Source organism: Tasmannia lanceolata, unplaced genomic scaffold (genome assembly GCF_043159265.1).
Source record: "Tasmannia lanceolata isolate RefF3 unplaced genomic scaffold, GAP_Taslan_0.1 ptg000013l, whole genome shotgun sequence".
Classification (NCBI taxonomy): Eukaryota; Viridiplantae; Streptophyta; class Magnoliopsida; order Canellales; family Winteraceae; genus Tasmannia; species Tasmannia lanceolata.
The window spans coordinates 7,569,039-7,591,414 of NW_027518690.1; the positions used below are offsets into that span (position 1 = coordinate 7,569,039).

The following is a 22,376-nucleotide window of genomic DNA, read 5'->3' on the forward strand; positions in this document are numbered from 1 at the left end:
TGGACCCAATTAGCTTCTCTCTCTCTCTCTCTCTCTCTCTCTCATTTAGGTCTCCAAAATATGCTTCCACTTCCTAAAGAAGTTTTGATCGAATAGCCCCAAAATTTCTCTCCTGCTAATGTCCAATTTGCTAAGAGCACTTTGTTGTCCCTGCCAATCAGCCAAGAGAGGAAGCCTTGTCCTCAAAGGCCCTACCATTTCTTTGTGGAAAGTAGCCTTTATGTATCATTGTGTATCTCTTATATACACTATTTTATGGTGTATATAAGTCGTAAGTTTATTGAGATGTAAATGCTATCTACAATTATGTGTCAGTGTATAAAAGTCAATTTAGGTAGTTTACCTTTTTACACCCATATGTAGAGCCAGCATATGCTTATTGTGGACCATTGTTCCCTCCGTCTTGAGCCAGGGGAATCCCCGTGTGACAGGTCACCCCCCCATCTTCGATACCCTTCTCACGTAAAGGTAGGTCCGTTGTCCCTGCCAATCAGCCAAGAGAGGAAGCCTTGTCCCCAAAGGCCCTACCATTTCTTTGTGGAAAGTAGCCTTTATGTATCATTGTGTATCTCTTATATACACTATTTTATGGTGTATATAAGTCATAAGTTTATTGAGATGTAAATGCTATCTACAATTATGTGTCAGTGTATAAAAGTCAATTTAGGTAGTTTACCTTTTTACACCCATATGCAGAGCCAGCATATGCTTATTGTGGACCATTGTTCCCTCCGTCTTGAGCCAGGGGAATCCCCATGTGACAGGTCACCCCCCCCATCTTCGATACCCTTCTCATGTAAAGGTAGGTCCGTTGTCCCTGCCAATCAGCCAAGAGAGGAAGCCTTGTCCTCAAAGGCCCTACCATTTCTTTGTGGAAAGTAGCCTTTATGTATCATTGTGTATCTCTTATATACACTATTTTATGGTGTATATAAGCCATAAGTTTATTGAGATGTAAATGCCATCTACAATTATGTGTCAGTGTATAAAAGTCAATTTAGGTAGTTTACCTTTGTACACCCATATGCAGAGCCAGCATATGCTTATTGTCGACCATTGTTCCCTCCGTCTTGAGCCAGGGGAATCTGTTGACCATATCTTCATCCATTGTAAGATGGCGAGGGAAGTTTGGAGTAAATTGTTGAGAAGATTCAATATCTCCTGGGTGTTCCCTGAAAAACTCATTGACGTATTAGAGTGTTGGTCCTTGGTTCCATGGAAACTGAAGGGGAAGATCTTTTTTTTTTTGAATGGTAACTGAATATATTAAAAAGGGATAGACCGAAAAAAGGCCTCCCGCACCCCCCACTAGGCTAGAATTACACACAGTAAGAAAGGAAAAAATACAAAAAGAAATTAAGGGGGGAGAAAGTCGAAAAGCTCCAGAGACTGCTTGACCACACCCGCTTTAGCCAAACTATCAGCGATTTCATTGGCTGATCGCCTAACATGAAGGAAATCTACCGAGCAACCGACCGATATATCCTTAATTTCATTGAATAAACGAAGAAATCTCCAAGGAGGATTCACCGAACCCTTAAGCCACCTAATGACATTTACGGAGTCTCCTTCCACGATAGTGTTCGCTACCCTCTCGCTTCCTAACATCAGGAATCCTTGGTAAGCGGCTCTGACTTCAGCTTCGGTAGAATCTGCGACACCTATAGGCCCGGAAAAAGCCTGCACAACATCCCCCTCTGAATTCCTTAAGACACCCCCGATCTCAGCTGGACCAGGGTTACCTAAGCTTGATCCGTCAAAATTCAGCTTAGAGAAACCTACTGGAGGATTGACCCATTGCTGAGAGATTTTAGGAGTGGGTACTTGACTGTTGCATACCACTTTCCATCCCGCCCACAGGTCGAAAGCCGAAACAAATTTGAACATGGGCAGTGCCCTTGCCCATGAAATCGATAAGGCTACTACCTTGATATACATGTAATAGGGAGAGTTTGAGCGCCCAGCGAAAATCCTATTGTTTCTTTCCGACCACAAAACCCACAGCGTAGCCATTAATGAAATCGACCACAATACCTTACCTTTTGATCTCCATGGATTAAACGCCCACCCCTCAAATAGATCCTTAACTTGGGAAGGGAATACCCACTCGATGACGAATCTCGCCAGAACCCTTCCCCATACCTCTCGAGCGACTTTGCAATGGATGAATAAATGCTCCACTGATTCTCCAGCTTCGATACACATAGCATAATGATTGACTATGATCATATTCCTTGCCCTCAAAAAATCTACCGTTTGAATACGGCCTTGAATCACCGTCCATCCGAAGAAACAAATTCTAGGAGGAACCTTTATCTTCCACACTTTTGCCACATACCGATTTGCCGCGCACGGATACAGTCCTTTGTAGAAAGATTTTACCGAAAAATAACCCGATGAGTCCCACACCCAGAGCCTTTTATCCGCCCCTGATGAACTGATGTAGTTGTCGTCCAAGAGCTGAAGAAAAGAAACCATCGAGAGCAATTCCCTGTCGAAGAAATTTCTGCGGAACATCGGCTTCCATATCACCTTATTGGCCCGAAACTCAAAGCAATCTTTGACTAAAGCTTGTTTGTCTCTGGCCACCACATATAAATCGGGGAACAAATCTTTTAAAGGGATGTCGGAACACCATACCATATTCCAAAAAGAAATTCTATCCCCCGAGTATACTCTATATCTTATGCCGCGGTCAAAACATGGACTCAATCGCAAAATATCCCTCCACAGAGTCACGCCTGGTTTGTTGAATCGGTTTAGGGATCTCCAATTACCCACTTCTGCGCCATATTTACCACCAACAACTTTCGCCCATAACTGAGTCTGTTCTTCGCCAAACCTCCTCAGCCATTTCCCCAAGAGAGCGTCATTTACCTGTTTGATCTTACGGAGCCCCAAACCTCCGCCGAGAACCGGCTTACAAACATCGTCCCAGGAGACCAAAGAGAAACTCTTTTTTTCCTTTGAACCTCCCCACAAAAACCTCCGCTGAATTAATTCGATTCGCTTTGCAATAGAAACAGGGCACTTGAATAATGATAATTGGTAAATAGGGATATTCGACAGCACAGCCTTTATCAAGGTCAATCGTCCCCCTTTTGATACCAAACTCTTCTTCCATGTATCTAGCCTACTTTCGATTCTTTCCACAATGGGCGCCCACGAACCTATTTTCGGTCTGCCACCTCCCAAAGGGAGACCAAGATAAGAAGAAAGGAACCTATCCAAAAAGCATCCCATGAGATTCGCCAAATTCTTTGCTTCCTCCTCCCCCACATTCACAGCATACATTCTGGACTTTGAAAAGTTCGATCTTTGACCAGTGATGATTTCGTAGCACCTCAAAACTGCCTTAAGATTCAATATTTTAGAAATCTGGGGGGGACTAAATAAAAGGGTATCATCTGCAAATTGCAAATGAGACACTTCGAAGCCGTTCGGGCTGCATTGAATCCCTTCAACTAATCCCACGGATTTGCCTTTCTCCATTAAGAGACTCAAAACTTCAGCAACGATAACGAACAGGAAAGGAGATAAAGGGTCCCCTTGCCTCAAGCCTCGAGACGATCTAAAAAATCCTTTTGGAGAACCATTAATAAGGATGGAGAACCAAGTCGACGATAAGCAACTTTTTATCCACCCCCGCCAACGATTCCCAAATCCCATTTTCCCAAGGAAATGGTCCAAACAATGCCATTCAACTCTATCATACGCTTTTTCCATGTCAAGTTTGCACACAACACCCGCAGAACCCGACTTAAACATCCAATCCACCGTTTCATTGGCCACAAGAGAGCAATCCAAAATCTGCCTCTGGCTGACAAAAGCACACTGATTCAACGAGATAATTGAGGGAAGAACCACTTTTAGTCTGTCAGCCAATATTTTTGACAAAACTTTATAAAGACAACCAACTAGACTAATAGGACGAAAATCCGAGACCTTCACCGCTCCTTTAATTTTTGGCAACAAAGCTATGAACGACGCTCCAGTACCTCTATCCAACTCCATCCCTTCGAAGAAGACCTTGAAAAATGAAAAGATGTCCCCTTTAACATACTCCCAACAAGATTGGAAGAAAGCCAGACAAAACCATTCGGCCCGGGAGCTTTATCGCGATCCATCGAAAAAACGCCAGTCTCTACCTCTTCATCCGAGAAAGGCCTTTCCAGCGCACACCTGCTGTGCTCGTCTAGAACTTTAAAATGCACTTCATCTAATACCGGTCTCACAATGGCTTCCGAGGAATATAAAGACCTAGAGAAATCCAGAATTTCCTTGGTGATGACACCCCGATTGAATGAAGAAACACCGTCAACATCAAGAGCCGCTATATGATTGTTTCGCCTCCTCGCACTAGCGATGCAGTGAAAATAAGCTGTGTTTTTGTCCCCCTTCTTTAACCATAAAGCTCTTGATTTCTGCCTCCAAGATATTTCATCCTGCAATAGAAGACTTCGATGTTCGTCCTTGTAACGACCCAACTCTAACAGCTCTTCCTCTGCAGCAGTCCCCTCCTCATCTGACAAAGAGATCTCACGAATGCGGTCTACTAACCACAATTTCCTTCCTGATCGTTCCCCCAGTCTATTAGAGTTCCATTCTTTGAGTTTCTTTTTGACCGCTCTGAGCTTTTCCCCTATGACAAAATCCGCAGCCCCGTCTGCCTGGTGAGATACCCACCATCCCCCCATCAATTCCACCATCTGAGGAATTTGCAACCAAGCCAGATCGAATCTAAAAGGAGATGGACCCCAAGAACCCAATCTCGGATCCAGCATAAGGGGGCAGTGATCCGAGACCGAATGAATAAGAGCCTTTTGATAGGAGTCCGGAAAAATAGACAACCACTCTGGGCAGAACAAAAACCGATCAAGCCGACTCTTTCTGGAGTGTCTAGACCAAGTAAATTTAGCACCCGACAATGGAATATCAATCAATTCATGCCTAGCTATAAAATCTGAAAAGTCACCCATATACTGATTGGATCTACTGCACCCCATCCTTTCTTCGACCCATCTAACTTCATTAAAATCCCCCCCCCCCCCCATGCACCATGGATGGCCCCACATATTCCTGACTACGGCTAATTCTTCCCATAACTTGACCTTGTCATTCCTCACTGTTGGACCATAAATGCCTGTGAAGGTTACCAAAAGAGGTTCCCCCACTTGCCTCAATACGATTGAAACTGAAAACTTGCCTATCCAAGAATCTTGTACTTCCCACCTTGATTGATCCCACATCACAAGGACGCCCCCTGCAGCTCCAATGGCGTCCAAGGCCAAGAATTCCCAATTCGCATTCGCACCTAAGCTCCCCCCCCCCCCCCCCCCCCCAACTTTGTTTCTTGAATACAGACTACAACAGGTTTATTTTCTTTTACAACTCCTTTAACTTGGGCCTTTTTTTCCAAAGACCCCAAACCGTTCACATTCCAAGAAATTATCTTCATGGACACACCGGTTGAATTGGTAACAGACCCCTTGGACCTTCTCTTCTACTGTTTTTCCTATTGGAAGATTTAGGGATATTACCATGAGACCCTTCATAATTAACATCAGATTTAAGTTTAGCTAGTTCCCGCAGCATCTTCTTGATCCCCTCTAAGCTGGAAGGATCGGATAACATTCGCTGATCTAACTCTCTTCCCTCTGCAACCCTGAATAAATCAATTAATTGATCCTCTGTGCCGGAGTAAGTTAAGCCCAAGGCCCTGCTTGTAGAAATGATGTGGTTAACAAACACCTCCAGAATCTGAGCTTTAGGATCAACCCAGGAAATGGGTTTTGGATCGTCCTGCTGAGAAATAACCACCGCCAAGTTATTACTCCTGTTTTCGGACCAAAAAGAGTCTTCTGGGTCCCTATGATCCTCCCCGCCGATACCCACTCTCCACTCCGTCTGCACGCAACTACTGGAAAATGCATTTGAAGAAGGAAAAACCTCATTCACCTCCCCACTTTGCAACAGGAGCTGACCTTGCCTCCCCTTTGTCACTAAAACATCGCCCTGAAAGCCCGCCTCGGAGTTGGTTGCTTCCCGAGAGGCTTCTGCAAACTCGTCCAATAGATTACATATAATATTAGGTTCGCCTATGATCCCGACTTCCCCTCGGGTCCCCATACTTGGTGATAGAAAGGGCGAAAAACCCTTGGCTTGCACAGACCAGTTGACTAGAAGCGAGGGAGAAGAAATTGCAGGAACTTTCAACTGAATTTGGGAATCTTCCGCGCTTACGATCCCGCTCGGATAGTCTATAGAGAGTCCATGGACCGAAATATCCATAAAATCCATCAGGTCGCGTGGGCTTTGGGCCTCCATACAACACAGGTTAAAAAGGTCCGCCGATCTAGATCCCACAATACTTCCCAACGGAGAGGATTCAAACGGAATGATTGAATGGCTAGATCCACAGAACGACGGGATAGGAGAAGGAAATATCTGCGAAGATGGGCCCTTCAACGCAAATAGCTCATCCTGTGGCTGAGAATCCGTCTGCAACAATTGCTCATCCAACGGCTGAGGATCTACGATGTCTATCAAAGGGATAAGCGTCTCCACCTCTTTCGAGAAATCTACCTCTGATGCACGCCATACTGTAGACGAGAGAGATCCCTCCACGCTATCCCTCTGCATGGCCATCTTCTCAACGATCGAATCGCCGTATACTATCCCTTTATAGCTCAAGCTACCTCTACGAACAGAGGACACGTCGCATTGCATACTATAAGAGGAAGAGGCGCAAGGAAGTATTTCTCCGCCTGGCTTGCTAGACTGCGCACCCCTCTTCTCCGGCAAGTCTCCGCCATTCTTCACTATTAAACCAGCCGGCGTTTGAACAAACATTTCGGCCGTTTCCTCCGATTCACGAACGTCATTTAGCCAAGGGCGAGTATAACATCGTTCTACCGCCACCCAGAATACAGTTTCGTCTATACACACCGGAATTTTGATGACATCGGGAGCGGAAATAGATACCATTAATAGTATCAAAGCTGTCACATACCATTACCCTGTTCGCAAGACCCATCTGTCGCTAGCACTCTCCCGATTCTGCATCCCACCTTTCTGAAATTAACCGCCGACCAAGCGTGAGAAGCCAGGCCTTTGATCGACCACCACGAAGATAAGAACTTCCCTGTGAATCTATCCTTCCACACAGATATCCTTTCGAAAGGACTATCTTCATCCTTTACCCATTGATCCTTATACGAGTCCAGTAAGAGGATGAGAGAGGAGGCAATCGCAAACTCCCGATGAGCCACCTTGTAAACCTGTAAGCTGCCTGTGTTACCGGATGTCCTTTCCAACCACCTTTGAATCTCCTCTGCTTCGATAATAATTCCTCCTTTAGTCTTTCCCCATAGAGTGTTCACAATACTGAACTGGGAATCTAAAGTGATTGATTCTGCCCAAATTTCTTCTGGACATAAAACTGAAGCCTCACTATCTTCTGGTTCACCAGCATAGTTAACAAAACCCTCCTCATTACGCTCTGCGTTGGAGAACACCCCTATGAACTTGGACTCCTGCCCACTAGCCGCTACCTTAGGCGTGGATTCTGGCAACTTATCCTTGAAGGCGATAACTGGGGTGACTTTTGCAAAGGAAGAGGGTAAGTCGATGTCAAAACCTGACCAAACTTTCCGGCATCTGTAACATTCCACCCGTCTTCTAAAGTTGATAAATTTGCACTTGGAACATTTCCAATCCCCTAAATTGCTTTCTTTTCTTCTTTGTGCCACCCGAACCAATCTTTCATCTCTTTTACTAAGTTTAACTTTCCATGTCTCCTAATGGATTTTCCTCCCTGATAGGAACTCTTTTGCCACGGAATACCGATTGTTATTCCAGGGACGGGGTTGAAAAGCAAACCGCCCCAGGTTCCGCTCCTGCCCATTTGAGTTCATTTTCTTGACAAATTCCTCCATCTATAGAAACGGTTAGCCACACCGCGCTGAACAGACCGCACTGAAACCTCCACCTTTCAAAAAAATGTGCAGACCAGAAGACAGATTCACTCCACCGGATTCCGATTCCGATACCCACGAAGACACGGAAATGGATAATAATACCGGAGCGGAAGATACAGAAGAAGATGGATCAGAAGAAACAGAAGAGGAATACGATGAGCCTGATGTATACACCGTTGAAACTTCGACGTCGGAAACTTCAGTAACAGGATCGGAGAGGGAAGAGTTCGAGGCTGAAATGGCGAGAAATAGGGGACAACCAGTTTCGGCTAACTGGAGAAGAACTCCCAGTCCGATACCACCCAACTCCGAATCTCTCCGAAGCGCTTACCAGCCGCCCATCAGACGCCAGAGATATGGAAAGTTTCTCTTCTAACATTCTTCTGGGTCACTTGGAAAGAGAGAAACGCTCGTGTGTTTAAAGGATTTGTGAAAAGCGCCTCTCTTGTCTTCCTCAAAGCTATTGCCTTAACCATATCGTGGGTTAGGATCATTCTGTCTTTCAGATTCGTATGCGCTTCCAACCTTTGGCATGGTTGGAGGGAGATTTACTTTAGTTCAAAGCTTTGGATCCCTCCTTCTATGGAGTGGAAGCCTCCACTTCCTGGACAATTTAAGCTTAATTTGGGCTTAATTTTGAGGGCTCTACCATGTGTAGGGATTGGAGGTGTGCATAGGGATGCAGGGGCCGGGGGGGGGGGGGGGGGGGGGGGCTCTTCTCAGGCCCCATAGGTGTTTTTAACTCATGAGGTGTGAGCCTTGGCGGGAGCCTGGTGGTCACGGGTAAGGTTGCTTCATTGTGACCTGGTGGTCACGGGTTCGAGTCATGGAAACAGCCTCTCTGCAAAGCAGGGGTAATGCTGCGTACATCTAGCCCTCCCCAGACCCCGCAATGGGGGGAGCCTCGTGCACTGGGCTGCCTTGAGGCGAAGGTGCGAGCTGTCCTTGACCTTAGTTATCTTTCAAGTGTTATATCAAACCGTAGTTCTTTCACATGACCTCCGGACCCTTTTCGCCGTCAAAGCTAGTGTTGCTTGGACTTGATTCTTTTGAAAAATCTAAAGCTTAAGATTGTCTGTCATATTCTTCTCATTCTTCAGTTATGGAAAAATTAGGTTGTGTAAAACCTTTTTCATCTCAAAACATGTCAAATTTGATGCATCCCAGTCTTTTACAGCAAATATCTCTATATAAATACATTATTTCTTTCTTCCCTTGATGGGAAATTTCCTAATGCCGATACACTGCATTTCCTACAAATGTTCATTTCGAATTCAAGTTCTAATTAGTAGAGTATTATTTGTTTTCTTTCCTGACGCGAGAGTTGTATTGATTATGTGATATTTCTTCTGTTTGAAGCAGCCACCATCAGATTCTCATTTTGTTAAGGTGGCTTCTTGTGCTTCCCTATCGGATCTGTTCACAAGGTTTGGTTTTTCATTGCCTGATATAGAAACAACTTTTTTTTGGCCACAACTTTGTCATGCTTTTATGTTAGTGATTGGTATTAGAAATTTTCCTTTTGGGAACATAATTAATTTGTTGGGAGTATTCAACATGTTCATCATTAAGATTCTCATTCTAGTGTTGCACGGACATGTACATAGTCGTACATGTTTGTGGCTAAACTAAGTGAGCAAAGAAAACCCAAACTTGCCTATTATTTGGCGCAAAAATATTGGAATGAACAAATGCAAATAAGTGAAATAACTACAAGCAAAGGAAAGGATTTTTGTCAATCCAACAGAAAATCCAAAATTGTGACAGGTAGATTTGATATAACACTACGTCAGTTATAACCGTGGATTTAAATTTCTACTGAAATCGAGACGCATGCCGAAAGCAAAACCATAAGTGTATTCATGGTATATTAATTATATTTGTATAAATTGGACGTGAAATACGGTGCATATATTATGGATAAATATTTATATTAATTGCAAGTGAGATATGGTATATATTAAACTATGAGATGTGGTTGACAACGCATGTCAGTAGATGTTCGATATTAAACCATTATGGATGACTTTCTTGCTTATTTGATGGTTTCAAAGTGTATATGTGTGCTTATTCTAGCATTTCCTGAAGTTTCATCTTAAAATTCTATCATTTGACTATGTTTCCATACGTCATCGTGATTTTACAAGATTTCCATCAACATTTCCAACCGAAACCTAATCATTTCTATTTCCGTGACAGTTGAAACCGGAATTTAAAACGTTGGTTATAACTGAAATATGATATGTATAAGATCTATCCATGACAATGAGTTAGGATGGCCTGTCTGCTATAGCGATATCTTTTAATATAAATGATTTTACATGGATAAGTGGAAAAATTATATATATGTAGTAATGTAGATATGTATACAATTATGTATGTTGATTTAGATGTGATAACAATGTCTTATAAAGTTAATGAATATGCTTATGTAATAATATGTGCACAGACATGTACTATTATCGATATATCTAGATGTTATACTACTTGTCCCCTTGTTGTATCGTCTTGGTGATTCACTGGAATAAAAATCGTTACTTTTCCAAAAAAAAAGATGTTAAACTACGCATAGATCATCTGCTACAAAAAATGGCACAATTTCATAAGGAATCTGTTGTGTTCTATGATTTGGATCCACATCTCCTCATACATAAATTTTTCCTTACAATACAACTAATCATTGTTCATGTTTGGGTGTGAGAAACTATGTTTTTTTTATTGTTTGAAACTTTCTTGTATTAATTTTGTTCAAGATCTACTTACTTTCCTACATGACCTATTTTGGAGATCAGGTTGGGTGGTTTTTCAAGCGTAAAGAAAGATGCCACATCTCACGCTGTGAGGCTTATTCCATCAGTTCTGAAGTTATTAACTGAAGATGGCTCGGAGACTGTATGGGTTAGTAGTTTCTTTCATTGTTCTATTATTGCTTGCTATGGTCATTATACCTTAGAGGAAAACAGGAGTTCCTGCTAATCTCTTGATACATGTCATTGAAGTCTTTGAAGTTTTATGATTCTTCTCTTTAAGTCATGCAACTATTCTCCTTCGTTGAATCCACTACCACTTAATATATTTGAAGTAAAAAAAATTTGAGACATTTTTATCAGCAAAATAGATGTTTTTTGGTAACTGTTTGAGCTCTTAATGATGTTCCACCTTGCTTAACTTTTTATTTATTGTACAAAATTCATAAATTGGATGGAAAGATACAGTGCTGATTAAGACTGTCAACGGGTCGTGCTGCTGTTCTATAGTAATTATATAACAATGCCATGATATTAGAGTTCAGTATGATACTATTTTTAGTGTTTACATCCTATTTTTAATAGTTGCTAACTGATACATGTATCTATGAATTATGGATGTACAATAACTTTAACTACAAATTTATTATCATTGAATTTCGCTATTTAAAAAAAAAAACTTGAAATACTCATTGAATCGTGAATTATTGCTTATAACTTAGTGCTAACTATTTTTTGCTCGTCACATATAAGAAGAATATCATAGCCAAATGATAGAAACTTTCATTTTATATTTATTTTATGTATTGCTTAAAAAAAGGAAAACTCAGTTACAGTTTCACATTAAATTCTCTCTGTAAGTAAAACCAAATATATGGCCTCTAATTCATAGGATCTGTTCGGGCTTTGCATATAGGCCAGGATTTTTTGGTCTAGAATGTGCCCAGGCTTAGCAAAATGGGCATTTTAGGCTTGACTCTTGTAGGTTTGGCCTGTTGCAATGTCAGCCAGGGCTGGGTCTCTTAAACCTTTCACGTCTTGGGAATCCTTCCATTAATAGTTCTAGAGCAGATTGTGCTCTCGACCATGGATTTAAATTTCGGTTTCGGTCTTTGTTTCGCCCTTGGAAATTTAGGCCAAAATCCGGTAAAAAAAAGTATTATTTATTATTTCGGAAATTTCAGCCAAAATTTTGGAAAAATAAGATATTTTTGAAAAAAAAAATTCAATTTGCTGAAATTTCACCTGAAATTTCTGCCGAAATTTGGGAAATCTAAAATTTTGGATTTTGGGAAATTCTTGTTTTGGTCCCAACCGAAATCCGAAATTTTGGACCGAAATGTTTCCTCAAAGTTGCTTCACATTTATTCCAGCTGTCATAAGAATTAAATAAGATGCAACTGGTCTCTTAATGTCGGCAGTAAGTAGAACATTCACAATCATTAGAATGTCATGATATGTAGACAATAATATCCACTCTTTCCAACCTATTGGCTGGTGTGGGACGTCTATGCATTGCTGGATGGCATTACTTGAAAAATCTTCATTGCCGGTCGCTCGGGAAGCAAGAATTGGGTTATTATTAACCACTATATCATGTGCAGCACTGCAGAAGAAAGGGTCAACTATCTTTTGATCTATTGTGGTTTACGTGTGAGATTTGGTGTCTCTTGTTCCACCTTTTTGGGCTGATTAGCGAAGCTGATTGGGGCTTGGGTCTTTTCCCCTTGGCCTGTCAGAGGAATGATTTTGTGGAGCAATATTTCTGTTATGCTTTGGGTGGTGTGCAAGGAGAGAAACCGAAGGATTTCCAAGAGGATTGCTAGTTCACCATGGGTGTTTTTTAGGTGATCTTTTCCTCTATTATTCGGTGGGCAGTGGTGCAGAGTGAGTTCGGAGTATTCTCTTGGGAGATACTAAGAGAATACTCCCTCTATCTCGAGGGTGTATGTGTAGTCATTGGCAGATCCAAGAGTGGGTTGGAAGGAAATCCTATGGCCCTCAACAAGATCCATTATCTCTTCAATGAAGTCCACAACCCCCGAACGAATGGCTGCCTTGGAGTTCAATGACATTATCATGTTGCTAGAATCCCCTTCCAGGATAAGGGGTTCGAGCTGAAAAGACAAGCATCGAGCAAGGCCCCTTCTCAACTCCATGACCACCACCTCGTTATAGTCCCTCAGGCCTAATATGGTCTAGCCTGAAAATGATATTACTTATCGTAGGCCACACCTTGCCGATTCCAACAAGCCCAAGATTACTCTTGAAAAAAAATCTCTAGGGGCGGCAACCAACGAGAGGAGAGAATCTCCTTAGAGACCACAGTCAATTGATAGTATTCCCACATCCACTGTAACTCCCAAAATAGACACACCAGAGGAGTTTGAGCTAGCCATGCACCTAACCACTTGGCTGAAAATTGATATCCTTATGCATACCTATTGACTTTGCCTTACTGATGAAAATCTTCCAGTTTCTCTCCTTCCAAATGGTACATCCAGTGGTAGGGAGATAGAACTCCAAAGCGATCTACCTCTCGCAGGCGGCGGGTCAAAAGTCCAGGCCTCAATTTGACAACCGACTAGCCAAGGCAAAACCCACTAAAGGTTGAAGCTTCTAGAGTTATTCTTTTGAATTGAAGATGATTAAGTTGAAGTAGAAATGTTGAATTTGGACTGATTTATGGTTATAGTCAGAAACATATTAGGACATAATCATATAAAGATTATTTTTATAGGAGACTTGGATTCTTTATTAAAAATCCAGCTTGTTTTGGTACTGTTTTAGAAGTGTGTTGAAGTTAGAAAGTGTGTAGAAAAGGTCTAGAGTTTCTATGTCTGGGAAGGAATTTTTGAGGTAAAAAAAGGTCTATTTACATTATGTATAGGGAGATTTTAATTAATCATGAGATTTGAAACATATGCAAGTTATGCTTTGCACTGGTACTGATTTTCACATTGAAAAGCACCTAATACCCTTCTTGTACATTGTATTGCTATTCTTTTTTAAGTATTTCAATGTTTCACTTGGGTTTGAATTTCTTAATTCCATGGCTGTGACTGTCTGTTCTACTACTATCTCATCCACATATCATTCTCTCATATGTTTAAAGAAATCCCAAATCTAGCTGACTTTAAGACAAAACAAAGTATTTCAGAAAATTTGCATTTCCACTTAATCATTGTACAGCATCCAAATATCATTTACCAACCTCTTGGCTACCTCTTTTTGTAAAAGGTCCTGCCTTTAGACCTTTAGAATGTAGCTTTGAGGATTGGTGTCTCTAGAAAACTCTACACAACTTCTAAATATCATTTTCTAATTGGCCTTCCCATCTCATCAGTCATGCATGGCTTTCCGACTTATAAATTATTTTGCTTTATAAGTTATTTTCTTCATTCTGGTGATTCATTGTGCAGGAAGGATCTGTCGATTTGTTATGCACCCTCATATCTTTCTTTCCATCTTCAATTCATCGTCACTATGACAGTGTGAGTTGTACTTACTATTTTTTCCCCTTTTATAAGAGCCTTTATGACTTTATGTACATTGTTTAATGAACCAATTTTTGTGGTTTGAGTTTGCTTCTTTATATTGGGTCATGCATGTATCATGATAAAATCAGATTTTAAAGAAAACGTGAGCTATGCCCATTGTTTTCAAGCCCCACTGATATTCTAATGGTACTCTTTTATCAAATTGAGTTTTTATTGTTGTCGTCTCTATTCATGATTTTCTCTTTTATCTGAAAGAATTTATTACAAGAAATTCAGATAGAGGCCCAGTGCACGAGGCTCCCGCCATTGCAGGGTCTGGGGAGGGCTAGATGTACGCAGTCTTCCCGTGCTTTGCAGAGAGGCTGTTTCCGTGACTCGAACCCGTGACCACCAGGTCACAATAGCAACCTTACCGTTGCACCAAGGCTCTCCCTCTTTCAAGAAATTCAGATAATGTCCTAATATTAAAACCGTTCTATTGTGTTTGTGTCCATGCTAGTGTGGATCATAAAAAAGAGCTGTCAACAAACTACTACTCAGTGAACTAACACTTGATTGAAGGTCATACTCTGGTGGCAAGCTCACCTTATTTCAGTGTTCTGAAATATCTTCTCAAGTCTTTGACTTTTTTGGCAGACCATTGGCATAGATGATCATACTGAGTGTTGGCTATACTGAATTTTTTTTTCTCAAATTGCCACCAAGTAGCAAAAAGGTACCCAGTTTTAGAGTGGCATTCAGTAGGTGATAAGACAGTTGTGAAACAACCAATTACTCCAAAAGCTTAAGCTGTTGGAGATGGGGTTATTTAATCTTTTTATACTTTAACACTCCCCTTCACATGTGGCCCCTCCTTTTTTTAGGATTGGCCTACACGTGGCACATGTGGCCCCTCTTTTGTGTTGGCCATTACATGTGGATTCTTAATATCAAGTAGTTTCGAACCCAAAACCTGTTGCACTGATACCATGTGAAACAACCAATTACTCCAAAATCTTAAGCTGTTGGAGATGACGTTATTTAATATTTTTATACTCTAACAACAGTATTGATAGATAATACACAAAGGAACATGCAGAGCGAATACTCCCTCATTAGCTGATTGCTTTGTGAAATGAAGACCATGCCAAAATTCTCATAAAAGTTACCTTATAGGCTTATATATAGCTTTTCATTTATTGCTAATCCGATATGTTCTTCATATACTTCTTTGAAATCATTACTGTTGGTCAGGCTAATGTAAACTGCCAAAATTAAAACATAATATTTGTGACAGATTGAAGCGGGTGTTGTTTCAAAGATTATGTCAGGAAAATGCAGTGCAAGAATGTCCAAGGTAAGTGGCATTTGTTTCTTATGTGCTATGTCACTCTTCCCATTCCGTAAGGCAAGGTTTTAAATTTCGGTTTTGGTGTCAGTTTCAGCCACCACTGAAATCAAAATATTTCGGTTTTGGTGGAAATTTTGGCCAAAATCATGTAAAATGAGGTTAAAATTTTCTGTATTTAAAAAAATCCATGGAAATGTTCGGCAATTTTTGTGGAAATAATTAAATTTCGGTGGAAAAGTTTGTAAATAAGGGTGAAAAATGAAATTTCAACCAAAATTTCAGTGAAATTTCGAAATTTCACCGAAATTTTGGCAAAATCTTGTAGATGAAAATGTCATCTACTTTGGCTAAAGAATATCGTTTCCTTTGGTTTCCTATCTTTAGAAGTTAGCCCAGTGCTTAGCATTACTTCCTAAGGCGAGAGGTGATGATGATAGCTGGTCCATAATGATGCACAAGATGTTGATCTCAATAAATGGGCATCTGAACGATGCCTTCCAAGGCCTAGAAGAAGGTATTAGCTGCCCCTATCATTGCTATATTGGATTAATATTTTATGGTTTTTATTTGTTGCTCCTGTATTGACAAGACCCGCATCTCTGTTTGGTGTATTTTCTAGAAACTAAATCTGCCGAGGCTATTAGACTCTTGGTTCCACAAGGAAAGGATCCCCCTCCTCCTCTAGGAGGTCAAATAATGTCCATAGAAACCTCTGTCCCTTCAACAGCATGGTTTGAACAATTGATAATGCCCAGAGTGTCTACCCTAATGCAGTGCTGTTGTATGATGCTTACTAATCCTTATCCGGTCCAGGTAGAATACATCTCTGATTTGACCATAGTTCCTCTTTTATACAGTATAATTTCTTTTCTTAGTCCTGATTGAAATGGTTTGTGGTTTTTTTTTGTTCATGACATTTTGCAATATATTTTAGGCTCCTTTTGAAATTTATGATTTGGAACATCATAATTTTTATTTATTTTTGGTGTTCTTCTGTTAAACAGGTGACGGTTCCCGTTTACCCTTTGTTAGCACTTGTTAGAAGGGTGTTGTTGGTGGATGGTTCACCGTGCCATGCTTTAATGCCCTTTTTGACAGTCTTGCAACAAGAGTTTGTCTGTGCTGAGCTTCCAGTTCTTCATTTGTGTAGCTTGGATCTTCTGATTGCAGTCATTAAGGCAGTACGCAGGTGATCAGTCTTACTTATACATTTTTCATTGGCATAATATGCTTTTTGGAGGAAACATATGGTAAAGTATGTCCTACTAGAACTTCATATGATGCAATCAATCAACTCTAACAAAGGCCCTATTTCGCCAGCCACCAGTTTGCGGTGCCACAAGTATCTCGATATTTTCAAACCTATAAAAGATATAGGAAAGATATCACAATATTTAAAATAACGACATAACCAGTTTTTTTGCAGATTTTGCAGTGCAAAAAATATTTAGGATTTTCTGACTTTTTGGTAAATTAGTTTGTGGTGACAAAAAAATCTAAAAAAACTGTATAATTTTTCTATCTAAATAATAAAAAACATTTTTTTTTGAATGGTAAAAAATTGTATTCCAATAAAAGACCGAGGTGGTCAAATACAAGGGATCAAGAGAAAAAAGAGAGAACATATAGAGAGACAAAAAAGGTAAGTAAAAGGGAGGCTGTCAAGGGGAAAGGCGATCAAATAACTCCAACTCCGCTCTAGAGACCCCCTCTCTAGCAAGCCTATCGGCTATATCATTAGCCGACATACGAACATGAGTGAAAGATACCGAAGCTCTATCCAACCTATCAAATATCTCGTCAAAAAAAGCAGTGAATCTCCATGGGACCGAATGAGAACCCCTAAGCCATCTAATTACATTAAGGGAGTCTCCTTCAATCACCACATTATTGAGGTTTAAAGATGGTAGAAGCTTACCTTTCAAAAAAAAAAAGAGAAGATGGTAGAAGCTTTATGCCTAATGCGCCGCTCGCACTTCAGCTTCGTTAGCGTCAACAATTCCAATGGGCCCAGAGAAAGCCCAAATCACAGAACCTTGCTCATCCCTAAGGACCCCCACCCCACACCAAAATGCTGGAAGGCCCAGGATTCCCCAAACTAGATCCAGCGAAGTTAAGTTTAAATAATAAAAAAACATTTTATTTTTAATTTTTTGCTCATGATTTTTTCGATAAACCCTGAGATATCAAAAATATAAAATCCCCACCAATAAATTCCCGAGAGCAAATTATTTAATTATTAAATGTACCATAAATCCCTGTGTAGAATTCATGTTGGCTTTGCTGTGACTGTGACTGTGATTATTTGTTCATTGATTTGCTTATACCTTAGACTAGTGGACCACAATAGAACTGTGTGCTGATTATAGCTTCAAACTTACCTCATGCAGTCAGCTACTACCTCATGCAGCAGATGTTGTACGACTTCTAACCGAGTATTTCAGGAGATGCATGCTGCCTTCTGTAAGGATAAAAGTTTACTCAATCATGCAGATTCTGCTGATCTCAATGGGTGTTGGTATACATGGATTTCTCGGAAATTTCCTCTATATTTTTGTGTTTACTTTCTTGTGAAGTTTCTCCCTTACTACCACCCTTGTTCCCTTATTTCTTAGTTAATTGAATTCGCCAAAACTTGCTTAGTTATGATTCTTCCAGATGAAAATTTGCTGCCATCTATTATTAACTTTTATAAACATTTTGGGATGTGGTAAAAGCAAACCAATTCTTGCCGGGGATGCCAAGAGCATGGGCTCTTCCCAAGCCATATTCAGGGCTACTCTAATTTGTGAAACTAGTTTGCTTTTATGATCTCTTTCATAAACCTAATTTGGAATACATTTTATTTTATTTTTACATTCTGGAAGCAATATTACCGACAAAAAACTTGTGTTTCAACTTTCAAGACTCAAGGAGGGAAAATGTAACAAGATCTTTTAAGGTGATTATATATAATTTCATGCCCAAGATAATATAGTCGTATGAAGCACTTATGGCTTGTATATTGAAGACAAAAAATTGAACTATAATGTGGAAATTAACAATAGAAAACTGTTTTCAAATGTTATACGATCCTTGGCTGAGGTGTTGAACTATGCTTTTCTGCCCGATTGCTATAAACATTATCAAAATTTTATTTAGCTAGGTCCTGAGTCTCATCAATATTCACACCTCAGGTTGGATTCCCACTCTTATAAGATATTGCAGCTTTGCTATGATCTGGACCGCTATAAAGTCACTTGCCACTTCTTTTTGATAAAGGTAATCCCACATTATACTACCTCTCCATTAGAGGGTGAATGGCTCATAGAACTATAATAATTAGCAGTAGAAAATTGATTTCGAATGTTTTACCATCATGTCTCTCTATCGCATTCATGTCTAAGGAAATAAAAAGGCCTTAAAAGAGTTTTTTTTTTTTTGTGTGTGTGTGTGTGTGCGCGCGCGCTCGGGGGGGTGTGCGCATGCGTGCATACGTGTGCGTGTGCGTACGTGTGCGGTGGGGGGTAAGAGATTGAAACACTTGGTGAAATTGGAGGTGGTTTGTAAGTCAAGGACGTAGGGGGAGCTAGGGCTTGGTAATATTAGAAAGTGGAATGTCTGTCTCCTTGGTAATCAGCTTTAGAAATTTAGGAAGGAAAAAGATGCATTTTGGTGAAGGTAGTAAGGTAGTAATAGGGGCACAAGGGCATAGTAGTCGGTTTGTCATCATGCCTTTTATTAAGTTTAGGTTGTACCATAGCCATGGCACTGCCTTGCCTTTCTGCTCCAAATAAACCAATAATTAGTTTGATACCCTGTCTATGCTTGCATAAGCACCCATGTTTCTTGGAATATATTTGATGCAAATAAGGATACCCATGTTATCATGATGCATTGTTGATGTTATCTTAGGGCCCTCTTTTGATATTTTTGCATTCAAATTCTGGCTCCCTGTCGTTTTATCTTGTTGACGATTTAGGGCATTCTTGTTTGACTTTTAGTCTTGCTCTAAAATAGGTTTCTTATTAGGGGTTTAATTGTGTGATTTGGATTTCTTGTTTAGGTTTTTCCATTATCATTTCAGTTTACTTTCGGAAACACTTTGTCTTGAGTTTAGTTTGGATTGGAATTAAAGTCCAATTTTAAGGTATGAGTCTGGTTTTCGAGAGGTTGTTACTTGGGATAAGCTAGCGTCCATCGCAAAAGGCATTTCGTGGATGGTCTGTTGCATGAGACAGCAGCCAAACAGGCTCACTTTTCAGCACATTATGTCTTCATTCACGAGGTGGCTGCTGTCACATGCAACAGACCATCCTTGAAATGCCTTTTGCGAAGGACGCTAGCAGATCCACACACACACAGATATATATATATTCTCTTGCTGCACAAACAAGTACATCAAATTGGTTTCAGATCCATAGGAAACTTGATCTCTATGGGTTTTCATGGCTGGTTCAAGGCACGGTTCAGGATCTCATCAACAGATTGAAGCCCCCTACAAGTTTTTTTTTTCAAACCTGATAATTGCATTGCAAAGAGGAGATACAAGGGAATGAGCTGTCCTCTGCAAGCAGAACAGTAAACTAGAAACCGAAACAAATCAAATCTACTTTAGAGTACACATCACTGATAAGCAGTCGACTCTGAACAACACCTTACTTAGCCAATAGGTCCGCTTCCGAGTTGGTTGACCTCCACTGATGAACTAACTGGGGGTCATTAATGGTTCATGACTCCGAAATTTCTGATATGGCAAGTGCTAACTTCCATGGCTACTCTGGCGCCCTTTTTGTCCAAGGTATCACCACTCTTTTCTTTTCTTTTTTCCTGAAAAGTGACGGAAATATATTGATAATTCATACGAGAATTACATGAAGAAGGGACCAGGAGTCCCACATGAACTACATCATATGAGGACCTAGGAGATAACTCCATGGCCGTTAAAGAAAAATAACTCCATGGCCGTTAAAGAAAAATCCAAAACTATTCCCCCTTTACCATCATCTCCTTTACGTTCACCAGTCCAAACAAAAACACTAAAATTTCAAATTCTATGATCTTCCTAGAAGTTGTACCCGATATCCATGATAATAACACCCATTCAATAATACAACCCCCTGAATACAATTCAGTGAACCTCCCTGTCAGGTGCAATAAAGACACTTGTGACCAGGAAAAACACCTTCTTTGGCCAGGTAGTCTACCATCACATTTGCCGACCTCCTCCTAGTGCTATCATCGATCTGATTTAGCGAACGAGGTCCTTGATATCTGAAATCATTTGCTCATCTAATCAGAATAAGTCATCCTTCCAGACAACGATAATACCCCCAACGGTTCCGACTACATCTTATGAGCACCATTGACGATTGTTTCGACCCCAAATCTCATTGATAGAATTCTCTGCTACCCCCGAATTTTAGATTCAATGATATAAAAAATTGTCAGGTTTTCTCCTATGGCGTATGTCCTTTGCCTTCATCTTCTTCCTCTTCGTCCCCAAACCCCTAATCTTCCAAATTATGATCTTCTTTTGAGAAAACGAGTGCCCCTCCCACAATACCCTCTAGCCTTCGCGCGTCGCGAGTCTTTGTCCTCCTTTTTTCCTTTTCCCAAGCTTTTTGATTTATGTTTCCCAGCTCGATCCCTGTTTTTGATCTCCATGAAAGTCTTTCGGGTGCAAACAACATCGTTCTTATGCAGCGTGCCGAGATTGTTACCCGTAGCATTCATGGCGACAAGCTCATCATCCATGTCCTTATCCATTGACAACTCATCAACCTGGCTGCAAAAAAGACAATATTTTATGTTCTCGAAAAGCGCCCTAATTCTGAGAGGCAACACAAAGTTTGGATCCTTGAATATATCTGAGGAGGGAGAATCCAGATCTCGTCTTACTGAATTTAAAACCAAATCCCCATTATTCATGCCCTCTGCCTCCACTGTCTGAATAGATGGATCTTGCCCCGCCATCTGCAAAGCATCAACCAGTGGAACCCTTTTAAGCGATTCCGACGTCGTGGATTGACGCCGTCTGGTCACTTATCTCAGCCGAATCCGTATCCTTCAGTTCAGCAATAACTCCATCTCGAGAACCATCAGATAACCTACAGGTGTTAATTGCTCTTCGATCGCAACCTGCAATAACCGCTAGTGGACAGCTGGATACCACTTGCATTACTTGAGATGGCAGAGACGAGGATTGAATTTGAGCAAACCCATCATTCAATGACATGTTACAAGGCGCTTTTCTAGAATGACCCGCCTCAATTGGGAGCTTCAATGAATCTGCGGCATCTGTCCTTGTATTTCGAAATTCAAAGCTCTCCATATCGTGCGCCCCTCTGCTATCGTACGCCTCTTCCATCCTTTGGCTAACTTGCGCTCTCATCGTCCCCAATCGTCCATCCCTCACCAGATAATCAGTGATTGGTCCGAGAAGGCATCCGACATCTCCTGCTCTCTTGGCTCACATTGCCCTTCTTCCTTAGAGGGCTTAGAAACCATAGAATCCTTACTTGGTTCGCCTCCCACCGATTCCTCAACTATGAATGAGTTCTTCTCTGCTTTAATCCATAAGGTCTGGTTTTCTACACAAACCGGAATAGCAATCGCCACTGGGCATTCGGCATTTGTTTTTACCTGGATTTTAGCTGATTTGTAACCCCTCCCCGATTTACATGAGAAATCCAATGACTCAATCTTACCAATCTTCCGTCCGATTCTCTTGAAATTCTCTTCGCATCATGCATGTGGAGGAACACCCGAAATCCTCCACCAGTCTACAGATTCCAAGGATGAAAATTTTTCTGCCCATGGAATAAGCTCCAAGAATGGA

The 22,376-nt window shown here is 40.8% G+C and overlaps 1 protein-coding gene across 2 annotated transcripts in view; it reads left to right on the plus strand.

Moving 5' to 3' along the window:
• LOC143889657 (proline-, glutamic acid/leucine-rich protein) overlaps positions 1-22,376 on the plus strand; it is a 34,186-nt gene that overhangs the window by 2,521 nt on the left and 9,289 nt on the right. For both annotated transcript variants that reach the window (XM_077393937.1, XM_077393938.1), the window contains exons 3-10: positions 9,342-9,406; positions 10,772-10,877; positions 14,149-14,220; positions 15,503-15,562; positions 15,941-16,070; positions 16,176-16,369; positions 16,561-16,745; positions 17,947-18,074. In XM_077393937.1, coding sequence (XP_077250052.1) covers positions 9,342-9,406; positions 10,772-10,877; positions 14,149-14,220; positions 15,503-15,562; positions 15,941-16,070; positions 16,176-16,369; positions 16,561-16,745; positions 17,947-18,074 — 940 coding nt within the window. The remainder of the gene's footprint in view (positions 1-9,341; positions 9,407-10,771; positions 10,878-14,148; positions 14,221-15,502; positions 15,563-15,940; positions 16,071-16,175; positions 16,370-16,560; positions 16,746-17,946; positions 18,075-22,376) is intronic.